Source organism: Brachyistius frenatus, unplaced genomic scaffold, assembly GCF_029030835.1.
Source record: "Brachyistius frenatus isolate BFR_SWC_R1_liver_20210118 unplaced genomic scaffold, ASM2903083v1 Contig_33, whole genome shotgun sequence".
NCBI lineage: Eukaryota > Metazoa > Chordata > Actinopteri > Embiotocidae > Brachyistius > Brachyistius frenatus.
This window is the reverse complement of record NW_027210632.1, coordinates 3,477,501-3,503,449: the sequence shown is the minus strand read 5'-3', so window position 1 is coordinate 3,503,449 and position 25,949 is coordinate 3,477,501. Positions and strand designations below refer to the sequence as shown.

Genomic DNA, 25,949 nt, shown 5'->3' with positions numbered 1-25,949 from the left:
CATGGTGAACACGGAAGCCGATAGAGGAGCTTCTCTCTCCTCTGTCATGACAAGGATCCCAAAATAGATCAGCAGCAGCGCCTCATAATGCGTGGAGTGAATTGCTCTGACAGTCCCAAGACAACACAACAACCGCACCGCTTGGTAACGATCCGGCCTCGTACAGTAACGCGGCAACGGCGAATTCCTCCAGCAACTTCAGTGAGGCTGCATCGTGTCATCGTAAAATCCATTTAAAATAACAGAGCAGGCCGTCAAAAATACATGAGATGAAACACTAGTTACGGAGAGTCAGGACATGAATTAAGCAGCTGCGATCTGGTATCGCACTTTTAATCAGGAATGCAAGAAGTTTTCAAGCACTCAACTTGTTAATTATAAATGATGAATCCTTTTATCAGCGTGCACAGAGAAAGTTGCAGCTCGTTTTTTTTTTTTTTTTTTTTTTTTTTTTACCTCGGTGTCCTCGTGAGCCCGGTCTTATCAAATTTAAAAAAGTTTTTTTTTTTTTGCCTTTGTCTTTTAAAAATGAATACGTGGTGTATGGAAGCCCATTTCTGCCTAAAAAAAAAAATAGAATAGAAGAAGCTGAGTCCAAATTATGAGTGGCAAAGGTAGACCTCATAATACCAAGTCAAAATGTTGACTTACTAAGTCAATATAAACAGATATTACTTTAATATGCTCACTTATTAAGTTAATATTCTAAGATACTCCATAAAAATGACAATATATGAAGTCAAAATGCTAATTTATGAAATACAAACTCTACTTTTTGTCACTAAGACAATATATATTGAATCAATTTCATCTGTTACCGAGTCAAAATGTTTACTTACTGAATAAAATGTTGACATACGAAGTCAAAATGAAGTTAAAGTTCTGAAATACAATCAGATGAAAATTCTAAATGTTGATTTACTGAATCAAAGTTTTGTGATACAAAATGTAAATGTTGACGAAGTCAAAATCATCAGATAGTAAATGTAAATGATTAAACAAAATGTTGACGTGCCTCGTCACCATTATGTGATCCTAAGTCAAAACGTCGATAGTAAACATGCTGACCCACTACTTCATAGTGTTGAACATGATTTTCAGTGGAGGTCAAAGGTCAAAAATGGGCTTCAGCGCTGCACAGACTGAACGCAGATTTTTCTGTTCAGCCGAAGGACAGACATGGATTAAACACAGGCGGGATGGCAGCCGCCCGGAAACAGATCTCAAGTCTTAATACTGTGTCTCCTGTTTCATCTTTGCAGTTGGCTGCAGTACTAACGGACACGTTTTCTACCACAGTTTTCACGTCTTATGGGGATTTCCCTGCAAATCAGACGTAGTCCGGAGAGGCAGACCGGCCGGCTGCCAACAGAAACCTGATCGGTGAGCAAGCTGGTTTTGTTGTTGCTCATTTATCAACCACAGGGTTTGTTTGAAAGACATCTCTGTTGCCAAAAAGCCTGTGGTACCGAGAGAACACGGGAAACCACTCGGCTTGATTGTTTCAATGTGATATCTTCATGCTCGAGGTCTGACAGATATGCATGAGGTTTGTGAAAGGATATTTTTAAACAGGGACTCTTGTACGGAGGTGAGAAAAAAAAAAAGAGCCAATTTTATTAAGCTTTGAATGCTTTTTTAAACAAGTTTTAATTTAGCGTGTAAATTCAAATAGAAAACGCAGGTGTCTGGTTTCCGAACTGCACCGTGAAGATGGATGTTGTGGCAGAGCGGTTGTATTGGACTTCATTGAATTAGATATACCTAATAAAGTGGCCACTTTGAGGGCATGTCTGTTAGTTTCTACTGACAGGAAGTGTCTCTAATGTCCACTGAGTTATGAAGTTATCAGCTGGCATGATCACATTTCATCTACATGCTGTATTTATGCTGACTAATTTCAGAGATGGCAGTCAGATGCCTTCCTGCAGAAGATAAAAGGTCACTTTAGGTCAGCGGTAATTTGATGAGCCCGATGGTCCGGCCCAGCCGGGCGAAAAAAAGAGGCTGACAGATGTGGCCTGATGTTTCGCAGGCGAAGGCCTCCGGCACACTGTAGTAAGAGGAGTCGTAACGTGACGAAGAGGGGAAAGACAGGACGTTAACGTCATGACAGATCTGACAAACTGAGCCCACAAAACTGAGCATATGGGTCGTGTGTGAGTGATTAGTCTTTGAGAGTGAGATGCTGACAGAGTGCATGTGTGCGTGCGTGTCTGCTCACCCTCTGCCCTACTTTCTCACTGATGATGATGATGCTGCAGAAAGGAGGAGGAGAGAGGAATCTCCCACAATGCCATGCTGCTGGTCCCATAGGTCAGATGGATGGATGGATGGATGGATGGATGGATGGGAGAATGGGTGCTCCAGTTAGTTGAGGTCTGCACACACTGAACGTGTTTATTGTCCCTCACAATAGCTCTCACAATGCAGTTTTTAAACCTGTCATATCACAGAGTCAAATACACAACTTCCGGTAATGCATTTCGAAATAAAAGTTGTTGTTTTTTATTTAAAAGAAAATTTGTAATAGGATATAGGTTGTGGTCATAGTGAGGCTCATTGAAACTGATGGAACATGGAAACCAACTTACAAGGTACATTTATAATACACTTAAAGCTTTAAACGGTGGCCTGAAATTTTCAGCTTTAAAAATAAATACTTAATCGTCTTTTATTAAAGGTGGAAAAACTGCAATATAAATTCAGTTTCTAAATGTGTTTCGAAGAAGTTGTAAAAGTGTGTTGTAGGCTTTCGAAAACCATTCGTGGCGGACGCTCTTTTTTTAAAAAAAAATTCATTATATAATTTTTTGTGTCCAGTGTCAAGTGTTGTTTGAAATTTATTGGGTATTTCCAGGTTTATTGTCAATATGTTTTTACATACAAGGAATCACCTCAGGCGTTGTTGCAGACGGAATATAGTCTGCAATCCAAAGAAAGAGAAAAAAAAACACACATTAAAACGATCTGGTTAACGTTTTTAGATCATGGTATCAATAACAATGCCACATTTTTGCGCTAGTAAAATTTTTTTTTTTTTTTAAACACGCGAGTGGATTTTATTTTGAAGGTAAGACGTTCCACTTCCTGTTTGACGTTCGTAGCTTGAAGTAGCTCGCGCTCAGTCGGTCAGGGGGCTCGTGAGTGCAGTTCAGTCTGACGTCCAGGCGGCTGCGCGTGCTGCCGTACCTGGCCGCGGCGTATAAAAAGCGGCTGTCGACGGTTAGAAACAACAAACGGTCAGAGCCGTTTTAAGACGTAAACGCGGTGTCACTCATTCCCGCAAACATTTCAATCCTGCTCTCCTCCGCCGGCATCTGTGTGTCCCTCCCCCCTCCACCCACCCCCCCCGAAGCCGGAGGGGAGACGGGGGTCCAGCGCGGGGCGAGACAGCGAGGGCCGACCAGCATGGACCCCCTAACGAAGGACCGCACCGGCCCGGCGGCGGGGGGCTTCGGCGGGCGCCTGGCCTCTCTGGGAGCCGACGGGGGTGACTCGGAGTCCGGAGCCGGCTCGGAGGAGGCTGCGGTGGGCTGCTGCAGCGACACGTTCAGCAGTCTGCCCGACATGGAGCAGGAGACCCTGGAGGACAAATTAAGAGGACTGGCGTTCAGAAAACAGACCTCGTATCGGTGAGTGGAGGAGGGGAGGGAGGGGAGGAGGGGGGAGGATGCCGGGACAGGATATTGTTCAGAGGAAGAAATGTTGTTTATTTATGCGCTCGTGCGTATGTTTCACTGGCGGGGCTTGTTTTTTGTTTGTTTTTGTTGTTGTTGTTTTTTTTGGATGCTTTGAATTCGCTTGTCCTCGTGTGTAATTTGCTGATGCTGTTATAAGAATTACACGCCAGGCGAAGGATTGTCGACGGGGGAAGGACACGAGAGTTGAAGGGTCACACACTGCAGGTTTAGCTGAATAACGCTAAATTGAGGCAGCCCCGGGAGGAGGAGGAGGAGGGAGGGGGGGAGGTGCGAGGAGGTGCGGGGAGAGGAGGGCGGGGGGGGGGCTCGTGCAGGCCAGCCCCACGTCAAGATCACCATCATAAACACTGATGTGCACAACAAAGCACGAGCGTATTAGTGATGGATCAAAACATTTTTTTTTTTTTTTTTTTAACAAACTCAACAACGTGTGCAGCTCCCTGTGGTGGCGTGGCCCCGTTGTGTTTGGATCATGTGAAGGAGGGGGAGGAAACACTATTGATTTTGTGTGTGTGTGTGTGTGTGTGTGTGTGTGTGTGTGTGTGTGTGTGTGTGTGTGTGTGTGTGTGTGATTGCCAGCAGCAGCAGCCTGACACCCCCTGTGCGACTGGCAGCTGCTGTTGATAGTGAAAACTGGCCGGAGACCGAGCGCACACACTCACACAGCAGTTTGGGTTGTCAGATGTCACTACCACCAATGTGTGGCGTCTACCTACCCGCCTGTCCGTGTGTCCGTCTGTCCGTCTTGTCTGTCTGAGTGAGTGTGTCTCTGCTGTGTTTTACGGGTCACCCCTTTAAGCTGGAAATGGAGGTCAAATCAATCTTGTTTTGACTGGCTTTGTTTGTGTCTGATTTGGTGCACAAAGCAGCAGTTTTATCAACCCCCCCCCTCCTCCCCTCCCAAACGAAACAAATCCAAACAACACAATGAAATCTATAGTCTGCAGACTGCGTGCGAATATTTGTTGATGTCATTTTTACTCATGTATTTACTTTAATTTAATCAATATGTGGCAAGAAAAAAAAAAACCGTGGTAAGTTTAGCGTTCAGGGTTATACATGGTAAATTAATTTCATTAAAACATGAAAGAATACACAATAGACGCATGGTGCCTTTTTATTCCACGAGTAAGTAATGGCCCATTTGGATAAAATTTGTCTCGTGTAAACACACTATAACTGAATAAACTGGCCCATTCAAGGATGGAAATTGGTCTAATAACAAAAAAAACAACAACAGGTGGGGTGGTAAATTATAATCTTATAACTATTCAATTGACAGGTATCTAGTATTGACGTGTAGTTCTTTTTTTTTTTTTGAAACGCCCACTTGACCTACTGTAAGACAAAGACGTTAGAAACTCACCACCACTCTTTCACTTGGTATCATTGTTTACAGTCTCTCTTCCTCTGGGTGGTTTTTCCTCAGGGGGGGGACGGGGGAGGAGGGAAGGGGGGGGGGATTCTCCAAAACTGTTGTCTTCTTGAAGGAAATACCGCAGTAAAGTGGTGGAAGCGCCGGATTCGGTACATCGTACACTCGGGAGGAAAAAAAGCTGGCGTCGGGTGAAGAATTCTGTGCAGAAGTCGTGGAAGTGAACATTTATATTGTGGTTCGACATGTCATGGCCGTTTTAATTTTTTTTTATTTTTTATTATTATTATTATTTGCTCTTCAGAAATCCAAGAATGGAGTTTAGAGGTCGCCTCAATCTTCCGGTTTATCGCGGTAAAAACGCAGCCCGAAATATTCAAATCCAGTCAAACTTTTGAGTGCAGTTTTAATGTTGGTCATCAAAAACATCAGTTTAGATGGCGGCCAGTAAAGCAGCAAAACTACACCTACGCATCCCACGATGTGCCTCCCCCCTCTCCCCTCCTCCCCCTTAAAGGAATAGTTACTTACTTCTGCTTGTTGGCTTTTTGCTGACAGTTAGATGAAGAGATCGATACCGCTCGTCTTGTCTGTGTAGAGGTGATAGTCACGGCTGGTTTGGCGTGAAGATGGGAAGCGGATCACAAAAAGATAAAAATCCACCCACCAGCACCTTGGGTCATATTGGGTGATATGAGCTGCACTTTAGGAGCCGTTTCTGGAGTCTCCGCTCGGTGACAACAAAAGCTCCTTTGTTGATACGAGCACGATGGAAAAGCTTCAGTCTTATTCTTGTGGGTAGAAGGTCCGTAAGATATGTGACATATACAGCGCGTGTACGATCTGGAGTAAAACAACAACAACAACAACAACAACCAGTCTTAAGATGAAGGAAAATAAAAAACCAAAACAATTATGCTAGACGTGAGAACTTTTCCATCCGTCTGCGGTCATTTTATTCGTCTCTCGTGGACTTGAAATGGCTTCAATTGAATCCTCAGATGGATTAATTTCATTTTGAAAAGAGAAGATTTGGCTCGTGTCACTGCAGCCACCGTTTGGTGAGAGTAGTTTGGTGTAGAAATGACCAGACGGTTAGAAAATCTGACATATTGCTATTTATGAAGATGCATTACGTATGTCTATATATCTATATATATATTTATGTGGTAAAGGCTGTCACCAGTTCTAAATGGAGTACTGTGTGGGCTGAATACCAGAACAACATCGCTTGTTTTAAGTGGAGTTTTGCATAATTTTCCCATCATGTAAGAGACTTCATTGTACTCTAAATTACAGTGGAAGTACATGTTTGGCCGTTTCTGTATTTTTAATCCTCCACAGTATGTTAATTGCACGGCATGAATGCGATCCGGTACACTCGATTATGCCGAACACGTCTGTCCGTCTGTCTCCGTCCTTCCTTGTGGCATTCCTCTGCTGTACGGTAGGCGGACAAAGGCGGACCGGGAGTGTCGGTTCACGCGCTGTGTCATGAGTTGCTTTGACCTTTGACCCCCATTGGAAAAAAAAAAAAAAAAAAAAGACTACGGATAATACGGCAATTCTCCTCCTCGACGAATTTCAGCCATGTGGACGGAGATGGTCTGTCGGAAAGGTAGTTTACACAGCTTTGAAGTGGCCGGTGCCAAGAAGTGAAATTACCATATGTGGTGATATGGAAGAGCTCAGAAATGGTGCAGTTGAACATCAAAGGCAGCGTGTGTGTGTGTGTGTGTGTGTGTGTGTGTGTGTGTGTGTGTGTGTGTGTGTGTGTGTGTGTGTGTGTGTTTTTGTTGCGGGCTGGTGGTACGATGTATTTATGGCAGCATGGGACACATGTAACTTCTCTGCCAGACATTCGTCACACTTTGTGTGTGTGTGTGTGTGTGTGTGTGTGTGTGTGTGTGTGTGTGTGTGTGTGTGTGTGTGTGTGTGTGTGTGTGTGTGTGTGTGTGTATCACGGCAGCCAGTTACTCAGCACACCGATCAGTTCGTAAGACGTTACATCAATTAGGTGCTCAGTCAACCGACTGGACACTCAATCTGTAAGTGAGTCACTGCCTTGTTTTTCCGAGCGCTTCCTTTGCCTCTCCTGTGACGGCCAGTTGGTCGACATTTAATTTATACACTCTTTGGACGGGTCCACCTGTCATGACAGTTTGTTTATTTACTGGACTGGAACCCGGAAAATATTATAAACCTCTACAGGAAAGAGCCCTCGCAGTGAAACAGTCTTTCTTGAAGTCTTAATGTACATAAAAGCCATTAGATGCCAAACCTTACTGGAGAGACATATTAATGATGCCGTGATTGACTGAAATTAACGTATTAAATATTCAACTTGGAGCTGCAATATTGCTGGAATTAGCAGTAGAAGATATGATGATATATACCGTAAGATGACGCCATGATGCCAAGCGTGAACTTTTCTGGGTCACTGTAATTATAAAACAAAAAACTTAAAGAGTTTCCCCGCCAGCTTAAAAGCACCTGAATCCATCTGAAACGCTGAGGGAGATGATGTTTTCTCTCTCTGGTCAAACGCTGCCTCTGGCTTCTCCTCCAAATCCAGGATTTGTTACCACACTATCAAAATGCAAATGTGCACGAAGCAGAATCAGCCGTGACGCGACAGCCGAGGAGCCGGAGACTTAAATAACCCCCTAAAAACCAAGAGTCTCCACCCGGTAAAGCAAACCCACCACACGCCACCATGACCTGTTTTCCCAGGAGGAGGAAAAATATACAAAGAAACAAACGCTTTGTTTCGTCACCCGGCTTATCAGGTGGTGAGATTTCTTTTCCGTGAGAAATGTTTGCAGAAACGAGTTGCCACAGGACAGGATGTCGTAACGGTATCCTTCCACTATTTGCGGCCCGCTCTGCAAACAGTCGGAGATCGCAACGAGCGCATGTGTACGGTCTAATGTACGCCGGGCGTCGTGTCTGCTCAGAGGCTGCAGGGATGGGAAGAGAAGAGACGAGACCGGCGAGACACATGAAACGCAAAGAGGAGAGGAGAGACATAAAAAAAAAAAAAGAAAGACCTGACTGTATCTTGCGTCGCTGCTGCTGTGTACCACCTGCAGGGGTAAACACTGATCAAAGGCCTTTCATCATCTGATGCTGCCAGAATACAAAACTCTATTCAGCCTTCAATTAGGACAGAAAACAGAGGGGGGGGGGGGGTGTGTGGGAGGGTGGGGGGTGGGAGAGAACAGAGGGATGAGAAAAAAGGATGGCCGGAGAGGGGGAGGACAAAAGGGAAAATGTCTGCTACAAAGTCAAAGAGGTGTCATGGCTGAAAGGTATGAAAGGGAAGGAAGCATGAAAAACATAAATAAAGGGAGAGGGGGGAGGCGGGGGGAGAGAGAGAGAGAGAGAGAGAGAGGGAGGGGGGAACTAATGGTGACATTACAGGACAGGTACTTTCTCACCAAGTCATCAAGTTAACTCTTGGAATAAAACGAGTCCTGGTGATTTGTTGGAAACGTTTTTTTTTTTTTTCGGCTTAAGGAAAAAAAAAGTAAAAAAGGCGTCTAAGGTCTGTGATTATATTTATAACAATCTGAGCCGCAGCTGCTTCTTATTGACGCCGAACCACATGATGAGAAACTCGCCGATCTACCAGCAAACAACGTTTTGTTATTTTTTTTTTCTTCCCTTCCTTTTAAACTTTAACATCTTTTTCTAATGAAGCGGATTTAGCTGGTGATTTATTATTATTATTATTATTTTTTTTTTTTTCCTCTCTTGTGGTGCAGCTTGTGTCTGATTTCATAGCGTACTTACCTCGTAGCCCTCAAAGGCACTCATGAATATTTTAAACTTCGTGAACGTGCGAGTCCGCGGTTGTTTTCATATAAACAACGTACGCGGGTCAACGGCCCCCGAAACAGCCCAAAGGAAGGCGATATTTCAGATTTAGAAACCTGTGTGGTGTCATTCTGCTTACAGTAATTGTGTAACAGAGCAATACATCACGGTGCAGCACAATAGCTACTGCACCTCCACCCACCCCACCGCCCCACCTCCCCGCCCCCTCTTTGGGAAATAAGATTTAGAAAGACCAAAAACAGAAGGAAAACTCACAACAGAGGACATTTATTCAACGCGTTTTCTATTTCCAAAACAGTCACGAAACACTTTGCACATAATATTTTTAACCTCTCGAAACAAAGCAAAGACGTGTTCAAGGATGCTTGATTTTTTTTCTTTTTTTTGTATTGCTGAAGATAGTTCGGTCGCTCTCTGACAATCTCCAGTGACATTTATTCAGTGACATAATCGTTTATATACTCCTCTCCATCTCCGTTACCTCTCATGGCTAAAGTGGATGACGGATAATATCAATAAGGTAATGAGAGCTTTGACCTGAATCCACCTGCGCACTCTATAAAGAGTTCAGCGGATGGAGCGGCTCTTTTTATATTTTATACGAACCGGTTTCGCCGCTCGGCGTGTGTGTGTGTGTGTGTGTGTGTGTGTGTGTGTGTGTGTGTGTGTGTGTGTGTGTGTGTGTGTGTTAAATTCAGTGGAACGCTTGGCTCGGAGTCGGAGCAGCTTAAAGACACTCATGAATCTTTAAGCAGACGATCACAGCACCAATTGTTGATGAAATACAAGCCTCGCTGACACCATTTTTTTGCCTCTCTCCCATCTCATCCTCAGAACGGGTGAACAGATATACATGCATATTTATGATAGTCTTTTCCCGTGAGGAAGAGGAGGAGGAGGAGGAGGGAGAATGAGCTCTTTGGTTGTATGGATAATCAACAGATCAACAGATACAGTTTTTTGTAAGATTAAACCTGTGTGTGTGTGTGTGTGTGTGTGTGTGTGTGTGTGTGTGTGTGTGTGTGTGTGTGTGTGTGTGTGTGTGTGTAGCTGCAATTTGCTCTTAATCCACAGCCGCCCGCCTCTTTACACACTAACATTGTGTTTTACTGAGTTGCTCGTGGTTTACACGGCCGTAAATCTCCACAGCTGTTAAATGCCAGAGGAATGATCAATAAAAGTCGGCAATTAAAACAACAAGTATTCACATTTACAGACATAATCAGAGAATTTTTGGGCATTTCTGTCCAAAAAAACAACAACGATGAATACGTCGCTAGTCGAGTTTCTGTCTGTCGGCAAGTGTTTCAGCTCTCTTTTCTGTTATCTTCCTGTCCAGTATTTTATTTCTTTTCCTGTCCGGACCCGTTCACACCTGGCAATAACATCCATCCTGGGTTATTGGATCACTCGGCTAAAAGTGTGAACGCACGCAGGACGCTTTGAGGATGAGATCCGAGCTGCTCGGACCACATTCGAAGGTCACGCATATGATGACGGTGCTTTACGTTGAACCCGCCGCCCTCTGAATAAGCAACAGAAAAATATTGAATGCTTCTCTCGGTGCTTCTGGATATTATTTTTTTCCTCCACCGAAAGATCTCTCGCTGTGCTCTTTCTATTTATCCGGCGTGTTTCTGCAGAGCGCAGCTGAACTGTTTTCAGAAACTCTTGACAGATTTACCTGCAGACTCGCGGCTACAAAGGAGCCGTCTCCCGATTCAAAACACGAGCTGCTGTGTGACGCGACTTTCAACGAGGCCTCCTACGAGTTTTCCCACTTTCTCTCATTTTGTTATTACTAGCACGCATCAGACCCGCAGCTGTGGAGAAGCCCCGCCCCCTTCGCACAGTTCATTCATCCACCGCAGCGCAGAGCCCGACTCTCCCACACCCTCTCCGGAATAATGAAACGATCGGAGCCTGACGGTTCGGTTGGCGAATGACAAACTCCCCACCCTCCCACCCCATCTTCTTTCTATACGTACATATCACAGACGGTCGGTGTTAGTATGACCCTCTCCACCTTCTCTGAACGACGCTGGTGTGTTTGTGTTCACCGATGCATCTCAATCATTTTGTCCTACGAAGGAGAGGACTGATGACGTCTCCCTGTGGAACAGAGGGATTTCTGACTTATCTCTCTCTCCTTTCCTAGCCTTTTCAGGAGTGTTTGAGAGTGTGTGTGTGTGTGTGTGTGCGTGCACGTTGGGGGGGTTATTTTGCCCATAATGCAGTGTGCTGAGGCATTAAGGGGGGATTGGCTGACAGGAGCCGCTCCTTATTAGTCGTCTGGCTGGCTGTAAGAAGCTTTTCATGCTTGGAAATGGGGCTGGAAAAAAAAAATAAGAGGGCAGAAGTCGAAACAGAAGAGAAAAAGAGAAGTTGATCTTCCTGGTGCAACAGAGGAGAAGAGGAACCTATTTCAAAAGAAACCTCAACGTGTTTCCCCACCACACACTTTCTGTAAAAGTGAGCACGATTTACCGTTTGCGGCTATCTTTTTTTAACAAGTGACGGCCGCCGTTGAGGAAGAAGTCTTCCTCTGATCTATCTGCCACTATAAAAGAAGACGCTGTCCTTTTTAGCGACATAAAGTGCCCTGACGGTACAATCTAATGACCAAAAAGGCGACAGCGCGGCAAGTAAATCAGCAACGGCAGCTCTGAAAGCTGGCAGGCGATGAGATGATCGCATCAAAATCAAGTACAGTCATCTAAACACTCCTGAATGTGTCGTAATGAAATGAAAGTCTGATGTGATTTAAAACACAACCTCCCCCGGCCTCTCTTTCCCACGACTTTATATACTGTAGGTGTCTGTTTACATTCCTCAGACATAAAGGAAAGAAGCGCAGGCCGAGAATAGGTTGTGAAGTTGTTTTCCAGCACAATGTAATGCGCGTGTTTCCATCTCCAGAAATAACTTGAGTAAAACACACACATTCATCTTGGACCTCTACAGTCAAAACGGACACGAAGGCAAATACAGAAAAGAAAGAAAATGTACTTTCAAAATGCCTTTTGGATGATCGTATGAAGCAGCTTCTCTCCCACGAAGAAAATGAAACGGGAAAATGAATTAATTTCATCACTCAACTCGTTTTGTAATCAAAACATTGACCAGAACCGCCGTACCTGCCGGTTTATTGTGACGCTGATGCCGTCTGCATAAACGTTACACTGATTTCATTTTCCTCTTTTTGAATTGCGCTAAAGTGGCTCGCTAACGTCGCCGCAGAGCTGACCGGGACGTAACCGGACACGGGCACACGGCGGTGGTGTGTAAACACGGCCGGACGGACGGCCGGCTGAATGATTGATTGCTCGGCTAATTGACTCGCTCGGTGACGGGACCGGATCACTAGCTGTTGTCACCGATCGCCTCCGAGATGCCGCGAGCAGTCCGACCTGCTTAACTTTGATGCAGAAGCCTCATTTTTCCCGTCAGAGCTGTTTGATACACTGCGTTGGTCAGCCGGATGATCGGCGTACTCGCCGACTGACCTAATGATCGCTTTTAATGTTTTAATTCTTATAACCGTTGTGGCTCTATAGGGGAAGAAGAGAGGAGCACGAAACGTAAAGAAACCAGACTTGAGCCTTTTAGTGCCTTTTTTTTGTTTTGTATTAGTTTCTATTGCACAATATAATTTTATAGTTATGCTTTTGACTTTATTTTAGTTTTAGCCTATGTCTATTTACAGTGTTTACAATCGCACACGTAAATACAAGTAGAGAAGGGGCGAAAAAAAGAAAAGCCCACAGGTGGTGAGAAATCAGAAAACTAAACAGAACTCAGCTGACGAAACAGGAAAAAAAAAAAAAAACGAGCGAGAGATCAGCAGCCATGTTTCCCTGGTTTGCATTTGTGCTTTTTATTTTTTTTTTTAAAGTAGCACCTCTTCTCTCTCTTTTCCAACAAGCCCATCTGTCTCGATAATGAAGCTGTGGAGTCGACCGCTGAGGTGACACCGACTCCATCACCGAGTCTCACTCACTTGGTTTATTAGCATCACACATGCAGTCGAAAAACATTTGTGTTGCAGAAAGATACACAAGAGGACACCTGGAGATGAAGGAGCCAATACAAAACCGGGTTTAATATGAAGCAAATACAAGATTTTACACAAACGCATCAATGCAAGGAAACGCTTTTCTTGAAACACTTTGACACAATAAGTGAAACGCTCAGTTATTTGATTTTTTTATGCTAACGTTGCTGTTCAGAGATGAACATAGGTTGTGTGCAACTTTTTAATCTTCCCCTCCTCAGAGAAAGTGACGCCTCGACACAAAACCTTAAATAGATTTTGCAGAATGTGAAGAAAAGTTCACCGCAAATTTATTCCAGTGTCGAGATGGAAAAAGTAAAAATGGACTTTAATCTTCCTGTTTTTTTTTTGTTTTTTTTTAATTGGCCGTCTTGTTCAGTCTCTCAGTTTTGACCTCTGAACCTTAAAGTTGTTTCCCTCTCCGATGTTTTACTTTTGCTGCCGACTAGATTCCTCAGCTCGGGGACAGAAAGGGAATTTTATGTTTAAAAAAAAAAAAAGTATTCTCATCGCTTTATTGTTTTGGTGTAATCGTCTTTTAAAGGTATTTCCGAGCTTTTGATGGATGAGAGGGATCCTGTGGCTCGGTTGCCAAATGGTTGTGCTGACTAATTTGCGGCCAGCTGCTACATCAGCTCCGCCACGTCCAAACCGGGCTGATGCTCAGGAAGGATTTGTGTTTTATTTATTTATTTATTTTTTACTCCGGCGGGTTTAGACGCTGCCAAAAGGTTTTTTCCCGCTTTGCAAATGTCGATATGTTTCAGATATAGTTCTCCGTTGTACTTACTGTTCTCACCTCTATTTATAGACACTCGTACATGTGTATATATATATAGATATAAATATATCTGTATATATATAAATATATCTATATATATATACTCCACCGCAATTGTAAACGAGTCTATGCAGGATGGATTAAAAAGCCCTTTTGAAGGGTCTCCTGTGTGTGTGTGTGTGTGTGTGTGTGTGTGTGTGTGTGTGTGTGTGTGTGTGTATATATATATATATATATATGCAGGTAGGATTACTGAGCACTGATCATCTCTCAGCACTCAGAAAGATGAGTCCCCACTCAAACTCAAAGCTCTCTCGCACACGAGCGTGCGCACGCACACACACACATGCGCGCGCGCACACACACACACACACACACACACACACACACACACACACACACACACACACACACACACACACATGAACCAGTAGACCTCAGCTGCAGAGACACGCTATAATTAGTGAGACAGCATCTTTATCTCGCTTCCTCGTTCTGTCTGTGTGTGTGTGTGTGTGTGTGTGTGTGTGTGTGTGTGTGTGTGTGTGTGTGTGTGTGTGTGTGTGTGGACGTGTGTGGTCTAATTGCTCAGGTTAGATGAGAGTCATTAGTAAATGATTGAATTTATAAGGCAGCTGTAGCCTGAGGTTACAGAGACCATAAACTTTACCTGTCTTCAGTGTAAAAAGTTAATGTTCTTTATTATCACTAATCATTTCCCCCTTTGTCTTTTTGTCTCCCGTGTTTTGTTTTTTTCCTGTCCTTGTACCAAATCTTTCTCATCTTCCTCTCTTTTCCGTTCTCTGCCTTTTTCTCGTCCTTTTCATCCACGTCACCCCCCCCCTCCCCCCTCCACCCGCTGCCGCCTCTTCTTCTTGCATCCTCCTCGGTCTTCATCTGTTTCTCGTGTTCTTTGCTGTCTTCTTTTCTGTGTGTCTATTCTGAGCAGTAAAGGTCAGATACAGATGCACAGCGTGACTGTGATGCCTCCCACACATTACATGCTTGGTCTCACACACACACACACACACACACACACACACACACACACACACACACACACACACACACACACACACACACACACACACACACACACACACACACACACACACACACACACACACACACACACATTGACAGACTGTGTAATTATGTAGGTGTCAGAAGATGTGAGAGGGAGAGAGCGGAGCATCATTGCTATGTTCTGGCTGTGGTTCATGGCATGTATTAATTGATTATAGAGTAGGGTATACATACAGTATCATCATTTCTGTGGCATTCTGCTCTATGAGTGTGTGTGTGTGTGTGTGTGTGTGTGTGTGTGTGTGTGTGTGTGTGTGTGTGTGTGTGTGTGTGTGTGTGTGTTAGTAAGTAATAAGTAAGTAAATCCTAATCTGCCGGAGAACATCAGTATAACACGATGGAAAACCTGGATAGACCCGTTACTTCATTTATCTCATTTACATGTATATTTTACTGCTGCATATGTGTTTTGTGTTTTTAGGATAATTTTTTTGGGGGGGGTATATTATTAATTTATTGCTAAACAGGAAGATAGCCATAAATATGGGGACGTTAAAGATGACGTCGTGAATAGAGTGCCAGTCAAACTTCAAAATGGTGGAAAGAGTGATTGAAATATGACATACTTGTGACGGGCATTATTGAGTTGAGCAGGTTTCAGTGCAGATTCACAGCTCACCACTAACTCAATCCCTCCTTCCCCCTCCCCCACCCCCCACGTTTAAAATTAGCAAGGCAGTTGCTTTTGTGTGAAAGTCTATTTTTTAATCTACTTTGCATATTTTCCTCTTCATTTGTCATGAAATGCCGTTTCCTTTCTTACAGACTAAAATATCCGTATGTGTCGTGTTTCATCTCCTCGTACGATTCGGTAAACTCGAAGAGTTCCCAGTCCGGCGTGCTCGCCGCACGAAGCAGCGTCCAGCTGACACGCCTCCGCCTCGGTTTTGCGTGCGCTGGCGCTCGTTTGCATCTGTTTTGCGTCCTTCCACCGACTTTGTATACGTTTATGCGCTCGGAAGTGAAGACGAGTTCCTTTTGTTGTTTCACCTGCCGCCGCTCAGCCCGTCCCGGTTCCCATGCTGCAGAAATACTCCCCATGACTATTCAAAACCAGCGGCGAGTGAGAAATCCTGTCGTTATTTATTTATTTTTTATTTATGTTCCTCACCAGTTGGCAGAAAACCACATCACCTGCAGGGTGTGTATGTTTTTTTGTTTTTTTTTTCCACATGCTGCTGGAACATTACCTACCGATCTCACACACACCTGTCTTGTTGTTGATGCTAAAATGAGACGGATCCAAGCGCACTGCTGAGTAGAAATGTGCCTTCTGGTTAATGTGGTTTTCAAAGTCAGTGTCACTTCAGTCTTGTGACAGTCGCAGCACAGACTTGGCGTGAGTCAGACCACCTGCCTCGAGAAGACCGGTGGCGTTTCAGCATATTTGCCGGTCTTTGAAAAGCTTTACTTCTTTTAGAAGGTAGTTTGTATTTTTGACAATAAAAAACTTTTACTGTTGCCGCTTTGGCTTTTATGTGGAAAATCCACTAAAACTCTTCAACCTGCATGATGCTTCTGTTCTCGGCTTTTTCTTTTTTTCTTCAAACCAGCGAGTATGAGATCGTGTGTGTGTGTGTGTGTGTGTGTGTGTGTGTGTGTGTGTGTGTGTGTGTGTGTGTGTGTGTGTGTGTGTGTGTGTGTGTGTGTGTGTCTGTCATCAGTATGTTGAGCTGACACTCCACCACTCTGACTGTTGGTAGTCAGTTCACAGACAATAAGCAGCTCTCACTCTCTTCTCTCTGTTTCCTACTTATAGAAACCGAGTGGGTTTTCTGAGTGGGAGTTTTGGAAAAGATACACTGCTGACTCTGCTGAACTAAAAAAAAAAAAAAAAAGAGAAGTCCTGGTAGTGAAGCAGCAACGCTCAGGGCCTCAAAGATATCTGTTAGTAGAGTAGAGATTTTACTTATGAATTATGCATTTTGGCATTCTAAATAGAAAACAATAATCTTTTAAATCCTCAAATACTGACAGGAGTCTGGTCAACCAGTTACCAAGAAATGAACTTATATGGCTGGGCGATATGACATCACACAATATTCAATAAAATCATAGCTCCATATATTCATCTATATTGTCTTTTATACAATATAGGATCTGATCATTCTAATTTGATCTAATCTAATTTAATATACAGTAGGTCACTTAAAAAGCAAAAGCTAAATATAAGTATTTAGCATAAACGTGTCTTTACAACTACTAAAAAGGGAAGTGAGTGTTGTTGAGTTCGGGAACTCTTACATTTATTGGCCAGTTCATCTAAAAGATTCAAATTGTGTTATTTGACAAAAAAAAATTTTCAGGGGTCTAAAAATGTAAAATGAAGCAGTTCACCAGCCAAGACTGAAAAACTTTTAGAGAAAAATTTACTTTTGTGAAGCAGAAACTATTTTTTCTGCTGTTATTAATGTTTTATTGGTCGGCAGATCCTCTTTTAGAGCAGGAAAATTCCCCCTAATGGAGCTGCTGCTGCTTTATTTCAAATGAATAAATTACAATTCTGTCCGAATTTACACCGAAAGCGAAAGAGAGGGAGAGAGACAGAGAGAGAAAGAGAGAGAAAGAGAGAGACAGAGAGAGGGAAAAAAGAGGAGAAGAAAGATAAACGGTGGGTGGATAGAGGGATAAAGATGTGAGCGGAGAGGTAGACGAGGATGAGGGTTGAGGAGGGGAACGAGAGAGTGGAAGTGTGAAGGAGAGATGATGGTGGTGGTGATGAAGAGGAGGAAGAGGAGGAGAGAAGCCAAGGCCTTTGGGCAAAGCCAAGACCGCCTACAGATGCTCGCTCTCTCTCTCTCTCTCTCTCTCTCTCTCTCTAATCTGACTTATCCTCCTCTCAATCTCCTCCTCCTCCTTCCCATCCTCCTCCTCATCACCCCCAGAGGAGAATTAATGTAGGGCAATGGAGGAGTGAAGTGAAGGGCAGGCACACACTCTCTCAGTCAGACCTTCGGTGTGTACATGGAAGCGCTGTGTTTTCTGTCTCGAAGGCGTTCAGGAACCATAAAAATCGGTCATTTAACTTGCGTCTATACTTGTCGTATTTCGAGGGACGCCCGGCCTGACGAGTCTCCTCGTCAATAAATAGCCGTTTAGTTGAAGCCGTTGATCGACTGGCCATTGAACGTTCATGATACTACTTCAAATATTTAAATGCGTGTTTTTGGGCGGTTTCAGAAAATAGTTTAAATTCCAGGTTCTGATAATTCTGTCAAAAACAACCAACAAAGGAGACTGAACATTTATTTAATTCATTTTAAAGCAGTATATTGTATGTTAGCCTGATGGTGTCTCTGTCTGGGCTACTAATAGATTAAGACCGGTAGACGGGCCTCTGTAACGTTGCATGAAACAAGCTTTTATATGCTTTTCTGTGGCTGTAAACACGGTGAACAAACATTTAGAAAGCTGTTCTACTAAAACGTGGTCTTATCAGAGCTCTTTACGGCTGATTGCAGAACATTAATCACCGCTGTCGGCATGCTCTCTGCAGCCGCTGCGCCTATGTGCTGCTAATGTTACCTCTTCCGAGAACCGGGCCCTACATCACCCTCGGGTCACCCGCGAGGCCACCTTCCTAACGGCGCCGGCTCCACCGGTGACAAATGGTCCTGTAAGTTATTTATGACGCCTCTCACACGGCGCAGTTTGAGTTTTGATTTTCCTGCAATTTCACGACGAATGAAACCTTGGTCGACTTTTGTCGTCAGCTGACACTTACCGGAGTATTTGGTGGCAGCTCCTAAATATTTCAGTGAGCTAGTACTTTGTTTGTGTCCTGATGTTGTGCCTAGTATTTAGACTACTCGCAGTATTGCAATGAAAAATCCTCAAAAAAAAAAAAACCACATTTCCCATAGACCACCATTATAAAAGAGACGTAAAACTGTTGACGGGACACCTGCTACTGCAAATAAATTTAATTTAATTAAATGAAACTTTTTTTTGGGTGTTTTCGTGAGAAAGAAAAGTCTAAGGGAACCAGCAAGGTTACACACAAAATACTGGAATATTTATTGCTAATACAAAACAAGGATACGCACGAAGTGGAAATGAGCATTTACTTTGAAAATGGGTATATATTGCTCGCTGTATAATATGGGTCACAATTCCTAAAGATTAAAGTCATGGAGTTGAGAGTTTAACACCGACATGCGTGTTATTGAGGGAGAAGGAGAAGGAGGCAGAGATTATAAATAGAGGGAGGCAGGTCAGAGGGAAAGAGTCAGGCTTCCTGTATCCAGCCTCACACCCGGATACACACACACACACACACACACACACACACACACACACACACACACACACACACACACACACACACACACACACACACACACACACACACACACACACACACACACACACAACAACAATGTGACTTGAATGTTTTACATGACTCCAGTTTTAAGCTCTATTAAGATTTCATATTTCAACATTGTTTTTCCACTTTGTCTTCTACTTGTGACGGATTTGATCTCAGATGGACTTCAGCGTTTAAACAGTCAGACAGTTGTTTTGTGCCACAAACAGTCCAAAACTAAAGTTATTCAATTTACAATTAAAGAGAATTTGGGTCAATTAGACAATCAACAAAACTATTGACTAGTTTCTATTGATTAGCTAATAGATCTTTTGTAACTCAACTGGCCTACATACGTGTTTACATTGCTTGTGTGTCTTTTGTATTTCTGTGTGTTTTACTGAGTACATGCTCGTTTGCTGCCGGTCACCACGTTGGCCTCGTATTCACAAGAACAGTGTGTATAGTCCAGAAGTGCCTGTGTGTTAACTGTGTGTGTGCGTGCTTGTGTGTGTGTGTGTGTGTGTGTGTGAAGACAGTGATCTAATAAGAGTTGATAGTGTACCCAACCGCAGCTGCTCTCACACACCCACTCCCTGTCAGAGACACATAGAGAAAAGTAGACTGTAATTAAATATATTATACTTATTAAAGTCGAGGAAATTTAAAAAGAAAAGAAAGAAGAAGCCCAGCTCAGTCAGAGACGCTCGCCACCAGCTTATGTACAGTTAATGTACGTTAGCGAGGAGACAGACGGGAAGTGTGAGGAAACATGCAGCAAAGGTTCAGCCAGCTGGGAATCGAACCAAAGACTTGTTTGATGGCATTAGTGCCCGTGTGTCCAACTCCATCACGGTGAAACGCCTTCTGTCTCGCAGATTACGTCCATTTCATGTCCAGAATTTAAGCTAAAATCCAGTCCTTTGGATCAAGTTGTGTGTCGACGACCAGCCGCTCCAAGTGTCGTAGCTGCAGCTGTAATTTCAGCGTGTCGGATAACGATTTAATCAGCGGTGAGGTAAAATACAGTTACTGGATCAGACTCAGGGTTGGTATGTACCCAACATCCAAGGACTTGGATGGGAATCACAGGAAGCGTTGCAAACGCGGCACTGAAGGTGCCTCAGCCTGGAATTTGATAATCACTAGTTTTTTGATCCATTTTTTTGTGTTTACTGTGTTTGGACACATAAACAAAGAGCTGCAGAAGACGCGCGGCGCTACGTCAGTGGGATCTACGGTGACAAACATACGTCAGCGGAGTAATTCCACTAATCTTGGCGGGTCTTTAGACAAACAAGTGGGCACAGGGAACCTTTTAGTTCCTGGAACAAAAAGTTCCTGGGACTTTGGTGTGGAAACACGGCTTAGGGACACGTCACAAGGCCCTGACAGAAAGTTGATCTGCTCTTATTTGACAAGTCTGTCATGAGTCTACTCGTCTTTTATTCAGGTCACGACCCGACCGCGACCGAGCGGCCGCCTGGAGACGTCAGCGTCGTGTCTCCTCCTGTACGTCCCGTCAGGTGTACCGACAGCACCGGTTTATGGTTTTTCACGGTCCGCAGGTGCAACGTATGCGTTTCTGCTGCCAGATAGTCGGAGTGGCGACAGCTTGGCGAAATCACTTAAGCTGGTTGTCGGCTCCTACTTGGCAACCGCACGTCCGAGTAGAGCCGAGTTAGCTGCTGATTCACGGACCTGGAAGAGGCTTCACGGAGGGAGAGGTAAGAGACTGCGGAGACCGGCGGACGGACGGACGGACGGACGGACGGACAGGCAGGGAGGAAGATGGACAGATAGGGAGGGAGGAAGACAGACAGACAGGGAGGAAGAAGGACAGACAGGGAGGAAGAAGGACAGACGGGGAGGAAGACGGACAGACACAGTGTAGAGAGAGAGAGAGAGAGGAATGCTGCACGCTCAGATAAAACGGTGAAGGAAGTCTGAGTGGGGTTTCCATGACAACCGCACACTTCACACCCTGCCCGCCCCCCGCCCCCCCTCCACACGATGTGCAAACTCGCATAGACACATCGAGCGGTCCGACGCACGGAGGGTGGAAAATGCTCGTGTGTGAATATTGTCGAGTTGTGCGCCGATAAGAAGTTGTTTTGTGCAATAAATAGCCTCACGAGAGACATTATCTGCAGCTCAGTGTAGTAGCTCTCTCTCTCTCTCTCTCTCTCTCTGTGTGTGTCTTTTGTGTGTTGATTTCTTCCTGCTATTGTCACTTGTTGTATGCGTGCAGTGGTGTTCCCATGTGTTCCTGTGTGTATTTTTGTGCTCTTTGGGGTCAGACTGAGGGTGATTTAAGAAAGCCATCAAATGTTGTGTTATACACGCTAAAGGATTTTACGTATTTCCCTCCGCTTGCATGGTTTTCTCACTCTCTAGTTTGTTTAGCTTGGTTTTTATTTTTTTTTATTGTTTTTTTTTTTTATTCAACCCAGTTCACCGACTGAACGTGCCGCCGGTGGAAATCATGCATCTCCAAATTTGGAGGTTCACAGAGGTTGTACTAAGTCTCTTCATCAATCACGGGTGTGTTTTGGCCGTAACGCGAACATCATTATGAGAACGGTGGATTTGTCAGCTACTAAAAGAACACGTCTCTGCACACGAAACAGATCTGCTCGCACGTATATTGAGCAGACGGATGTGCACAACGATAATCTTTCACATTGTAATCTTGTTATTCTTTAAACCGTATGTATGAGCGTGTTGGTATCTTAATACTTCACCAGTGACTAAGACCAGGCTTTTTGTCTGTCAGTTGCGTAATAGCTTTCCGCTGCCTCAAGATAGCGACGCACCAACACGTCCATTCAGAAGTTACAAAATAGTTTGAAGTTGTTTAAAAAACATCATAAAAGATACGTTTATCTCGTCCTGCAGAATTATTATACGTTATGATATTTATAGTAGCAGAGAAAAACAAAAGAAATGCACGAAAAAGATCAACATTCATTATTACCGTAACAGGTAAAGTACTGAAAAGCTGCATAATGTCATGAATAACAATTGTCAGACATGTAAAACTCTGACTCACATACTCTTAAATGTAAAACGCATCAAATAAATGTCCATTAAGTCAAGTGCAACACATTCAGAAGTGCAGTTTCAGCTTTAGAAGAGCTCAACTGTCTTTCTGTGTGTTTGTGAACAGTGCATGTAGAGGCGTGAGAGAATTACAACATGCATATACATGTGAAAGATGTTTGTGTGTTTATTGCGTGTTAAAAGTGACGGCCGTCGTCACCAGACACATCGTGACCGGTGGCTTTTTAAAAAAACATATATATATATATATATATATATATATATTTTTGAACGTGGCGATCATCGTCTTTGTCTGTCACACTCCCATTACCTGAGGCAGGCACTTCCTCAATACATCACACACACACACACACACACACACACACACACACACACACACACACACACACACACACACACACACACACACACACACACACACACACACACACACACACACACACACACTCCGGGCATACTGTGTCACCAGCGGCAATGAGCGAGCCTTTCACATTGACCCACATAGAAGCAGAGAGACGGAGAGAATAAAAGGAGGAAATAAAGCAGCAAAAGAGCAACTGAAGAAAACAAGAGGCCATTTGTTAGATCGTACTGAATGAGGGACGGATTCAGAGACTCGGCCGGTAACTGAAGGGTGCTCAGCTGTCACCGCTCATGTCTGAACTCGATGCTTTCACATCCACGTGGGCTTGTTTCTGGGGGAAGTCACGATACCCGTCCCGTATCGAAAAGTGTATTTTTTTTATTATTAGATAATGTGTATTCACTTCATCTGTATATCCTGTTGTGTTATTTTTAGTTGTCCCCCCCCCCCCCCCCACCCCCCGTGGACAGGTTTAAAACCTCTGAAGCATAGTTTTGGAGCTTTTATCCCTGCATGCGCCGTCAAGAATTAAATTCTGTATCGGCATAAAAAGGCTAAAAACGTGTTGGTCTTCTTGACCTTTAAATCCCCGTATCAGCCCAACTCCGTGCCGCGTAAAACATTCAGCTAAATACCTCTCTTTATAAAAGCGGAGTCGTGTGTGTGTGTGTGTGTGTGTGTGTGTGTGTGTGTGTGTGTGTGTGTGTGTGTGTGTGTGTGTGTGTGTGTAAGCATGAGCTCATGCACTTGTTGTATCTGTGTGTGTCTCAGGTTGCCCTTGCCAGGTTATCTGTTACGTAATGTTCCAAAAATAGAGCAGGTTCACCTGGAAGGGAATGTGTGTGTGTGGGTGGGTGTGTGTGTGTGTGGGGGGGGGGGTCAGAAGGATTGGATTGAGATGAAAACAGAAACCCTGAGACATTTTTTTTTCTTGAACTAAGGCAGTGTTTTTTCTTAGTTTTTTTTTTTTTTTTTTTATTTTTTTACCAATATCACGTTTTTGATTGTTATTAATTATTAATACTATTTTGAGAGGAATGTTTGTGCAGTTGAAGCTAATTATTCTAAAATCACCATAACATCACAGTCTCAACAATATCTTCATATTATGTCCAGCTCTTGTGTCTTTACTTTGTTTTAACGCTGTTTTATGAAGATTTTGATACCCCGAAGCTGATTATTCTGACGAACACACCTGGAAACGGGCTTCCTGACAAAAAAGACGGCGGGCCGGAGGAGAGTTGAGGTGTAGTGGATCCGGTGTCATAGTTCATCGGACACCGCGGCTCTCCAACGCTCTACAGTTTCTTCGTCAGAAACTTAACATTCACATTATTTCCTCCTTTCCCATTAAAATGAATCTCACCCCTGAACTGTCCATCCTCGAGCCTGATCCATAACCGGGCCTATTCTCAAGATGAATCACAAGTGGTTGATAACTGGACCAAATAAAACACACACACACACACACACACACACACACACACACACACACACACACACACACACACACACACACACACACACACACACACACACACACACACACACACACACGTCGTGACATCGTACAGAGCTCAGATGTCTGGTGTCGGGTCTCCCTCGCCCGTCGGGTTGATTGGCGTAATTACCCGAGCCGTGCCGCGAGCGTGTAAGGAAATAACGGCTGCTGGACTCGGTCCGCTCCGCAATGTTTTCTTCGACTCCGGGAGGGAACGGATGTTAGCGACACAATAAGCGAGAGAGGCTTCGACAATCACGATGATAAACGTCGAAGCCGACGGACGGGCGAGGAAGAGGAGGGGGAAAAAGATGCGCTGGTTTCACCGGCTTCTCGGCTACAGGTGAGCGGAGCCGCCGAGAGGTTTGAAATTGAACGTGGCGGATACTGACTTTTTGCTGGGCAGCTGTCAGGATTTTGCGTGTTAAATCTCTGCTGGATGCAAAAAAAAATTTTTTTTAATTGAGATGTTTACTCAAAACTGAAAAGAAATATTTCTGAAAAAATAAACATCATCCAAAACCAGCTTGAAAACTAATGAAAAACCAACAGCAACTCTTTTGACACCATCTTGTCTGTTAGTGTTGCATCGTTGAACTCTTTACTTTTATTTAACTCAAATAAAAGATAAAAGTTAGGTCATTGAGTTTTACTACGATCATATGTTTTTAAATTCATGCCCGTTGAAAGTGCGAGTGGATGCATTTCCTTTTGTATGTAATAACTGCTCAAAATATGACTTAAATATTGATGATTATTGCTTTTTAGTCCCCGTTTTATGCAAAGTTCATTTGAGTTGATTGATTTTTAAGTTGTACAAAACCAACTGGATATCCTCTGATGTCACCGTCTGTTCAGTGTGAAATTCCCTCTTTGTGTTACACAAGGGAAACGCGAGTTGGTAATGAAAACCCGTTTCTATGTTCACGTTTTTAAATGCACGTCAGGACGCGCCGACGTTTCTGTCTTCCGGTGTTCGATCAGACGGCCGCTTGAAACTCTTAATCTGCAGAAAAGGATTATGAGGTTGTGCGGCACATAACTGGGAAAATCTTAAAATGTCGGATTGGCTTGACAAAAATAATACAAATTCTAACATGGGAGGTTTAATGGTGTTTCACAGCCCGGTCACGAAACCGAATTATTTTGAGGTTTTAAGTTTAAAAAAACAACAACAACGAAACCTTTACATTTGGAATCGTTCACTTTACAAATTGTTTCCCCGCACAAAGAAGTTGACTTCAGAGCAAACCCACACTGGTGCAGGAGTCTCCTTTGTCAACCAGCTTCTCCCACATAATCACAACATCTTCTACAATCAGAAGATGTTGAATCCGATTCCTCCCACTTGCAGCTGCCTTTTTTTTATTTTTTATTTTCGTGGCCATTACTTTTGTTCTCGCTCGAGCTTTCGATAATAAACAGTGTCGTGCGGCCGCGGCGAACGGCTCGCCGAGCGCTGCAGGGGCTTTCAGAAAGCGGTTAAATGACGCGGAGGCTTCGTTGCCGTCGGTGATGCCACCCACCGCGAGAGTCCTGTTTTTCTTTCCACTTTTTTTTTTTTTTCACCCATACTAGTTGAAAACAACATAAACAGCCGCTGCCGTAGCAACGGTTCACCCCTCCCTGGTTACAGAGGATCTGTATTTAGAAAAAAAAAAAAAAAAACAAACTTTGAAAGAGTTGCAGAGATTACGTCATCCTCGGCACGCAGGCTGCGGGAAGTGAAGACGGTGTAATCACCGCGTGTCCGCGAACGCACCGTCACCTATCAGAGGCTGACGGGGCGTCTGTCTGAAGTTCATGCCTTCACTGTGAAGTTGCTGAAACGTACGAGTCCGCGGAGCTCATTCTCCTACTGATAATAATTACTGG

The 25,949-nt window shown here is 43.9% G+C and overlaps 1 protein-coding gene across 5 annotated transcripts in view; it reads left to right on the top strand.

The window, feature by feature from the left end:
* The first annotated feature begins 3,135 nt into the window (after positions 1 to 3,135).
* Positions 3,136 to 25,949, top strand: part of dgki (diacylglycerol kinase, iota) — a 62,779-nt gene continuing 39,965 nt past the window's right edge. For all 5 annotated transcript variants that reach the window (XM_069700380.1, XM_069700383.1, XM_069700382.1 and 2 more), the window contains exon 1: positions 3,136 to 3,635. In XM_069700380.1, the coding sequence (XP_069556481.1) occupies positions 3,412 to 3,635 (224 nt within the window). In that variant the 5' untranslated portion in view covers positions 3,136 to 3,411. The remainder of the gene's footprint in view (positions 3,636 to 25,949) is intronic.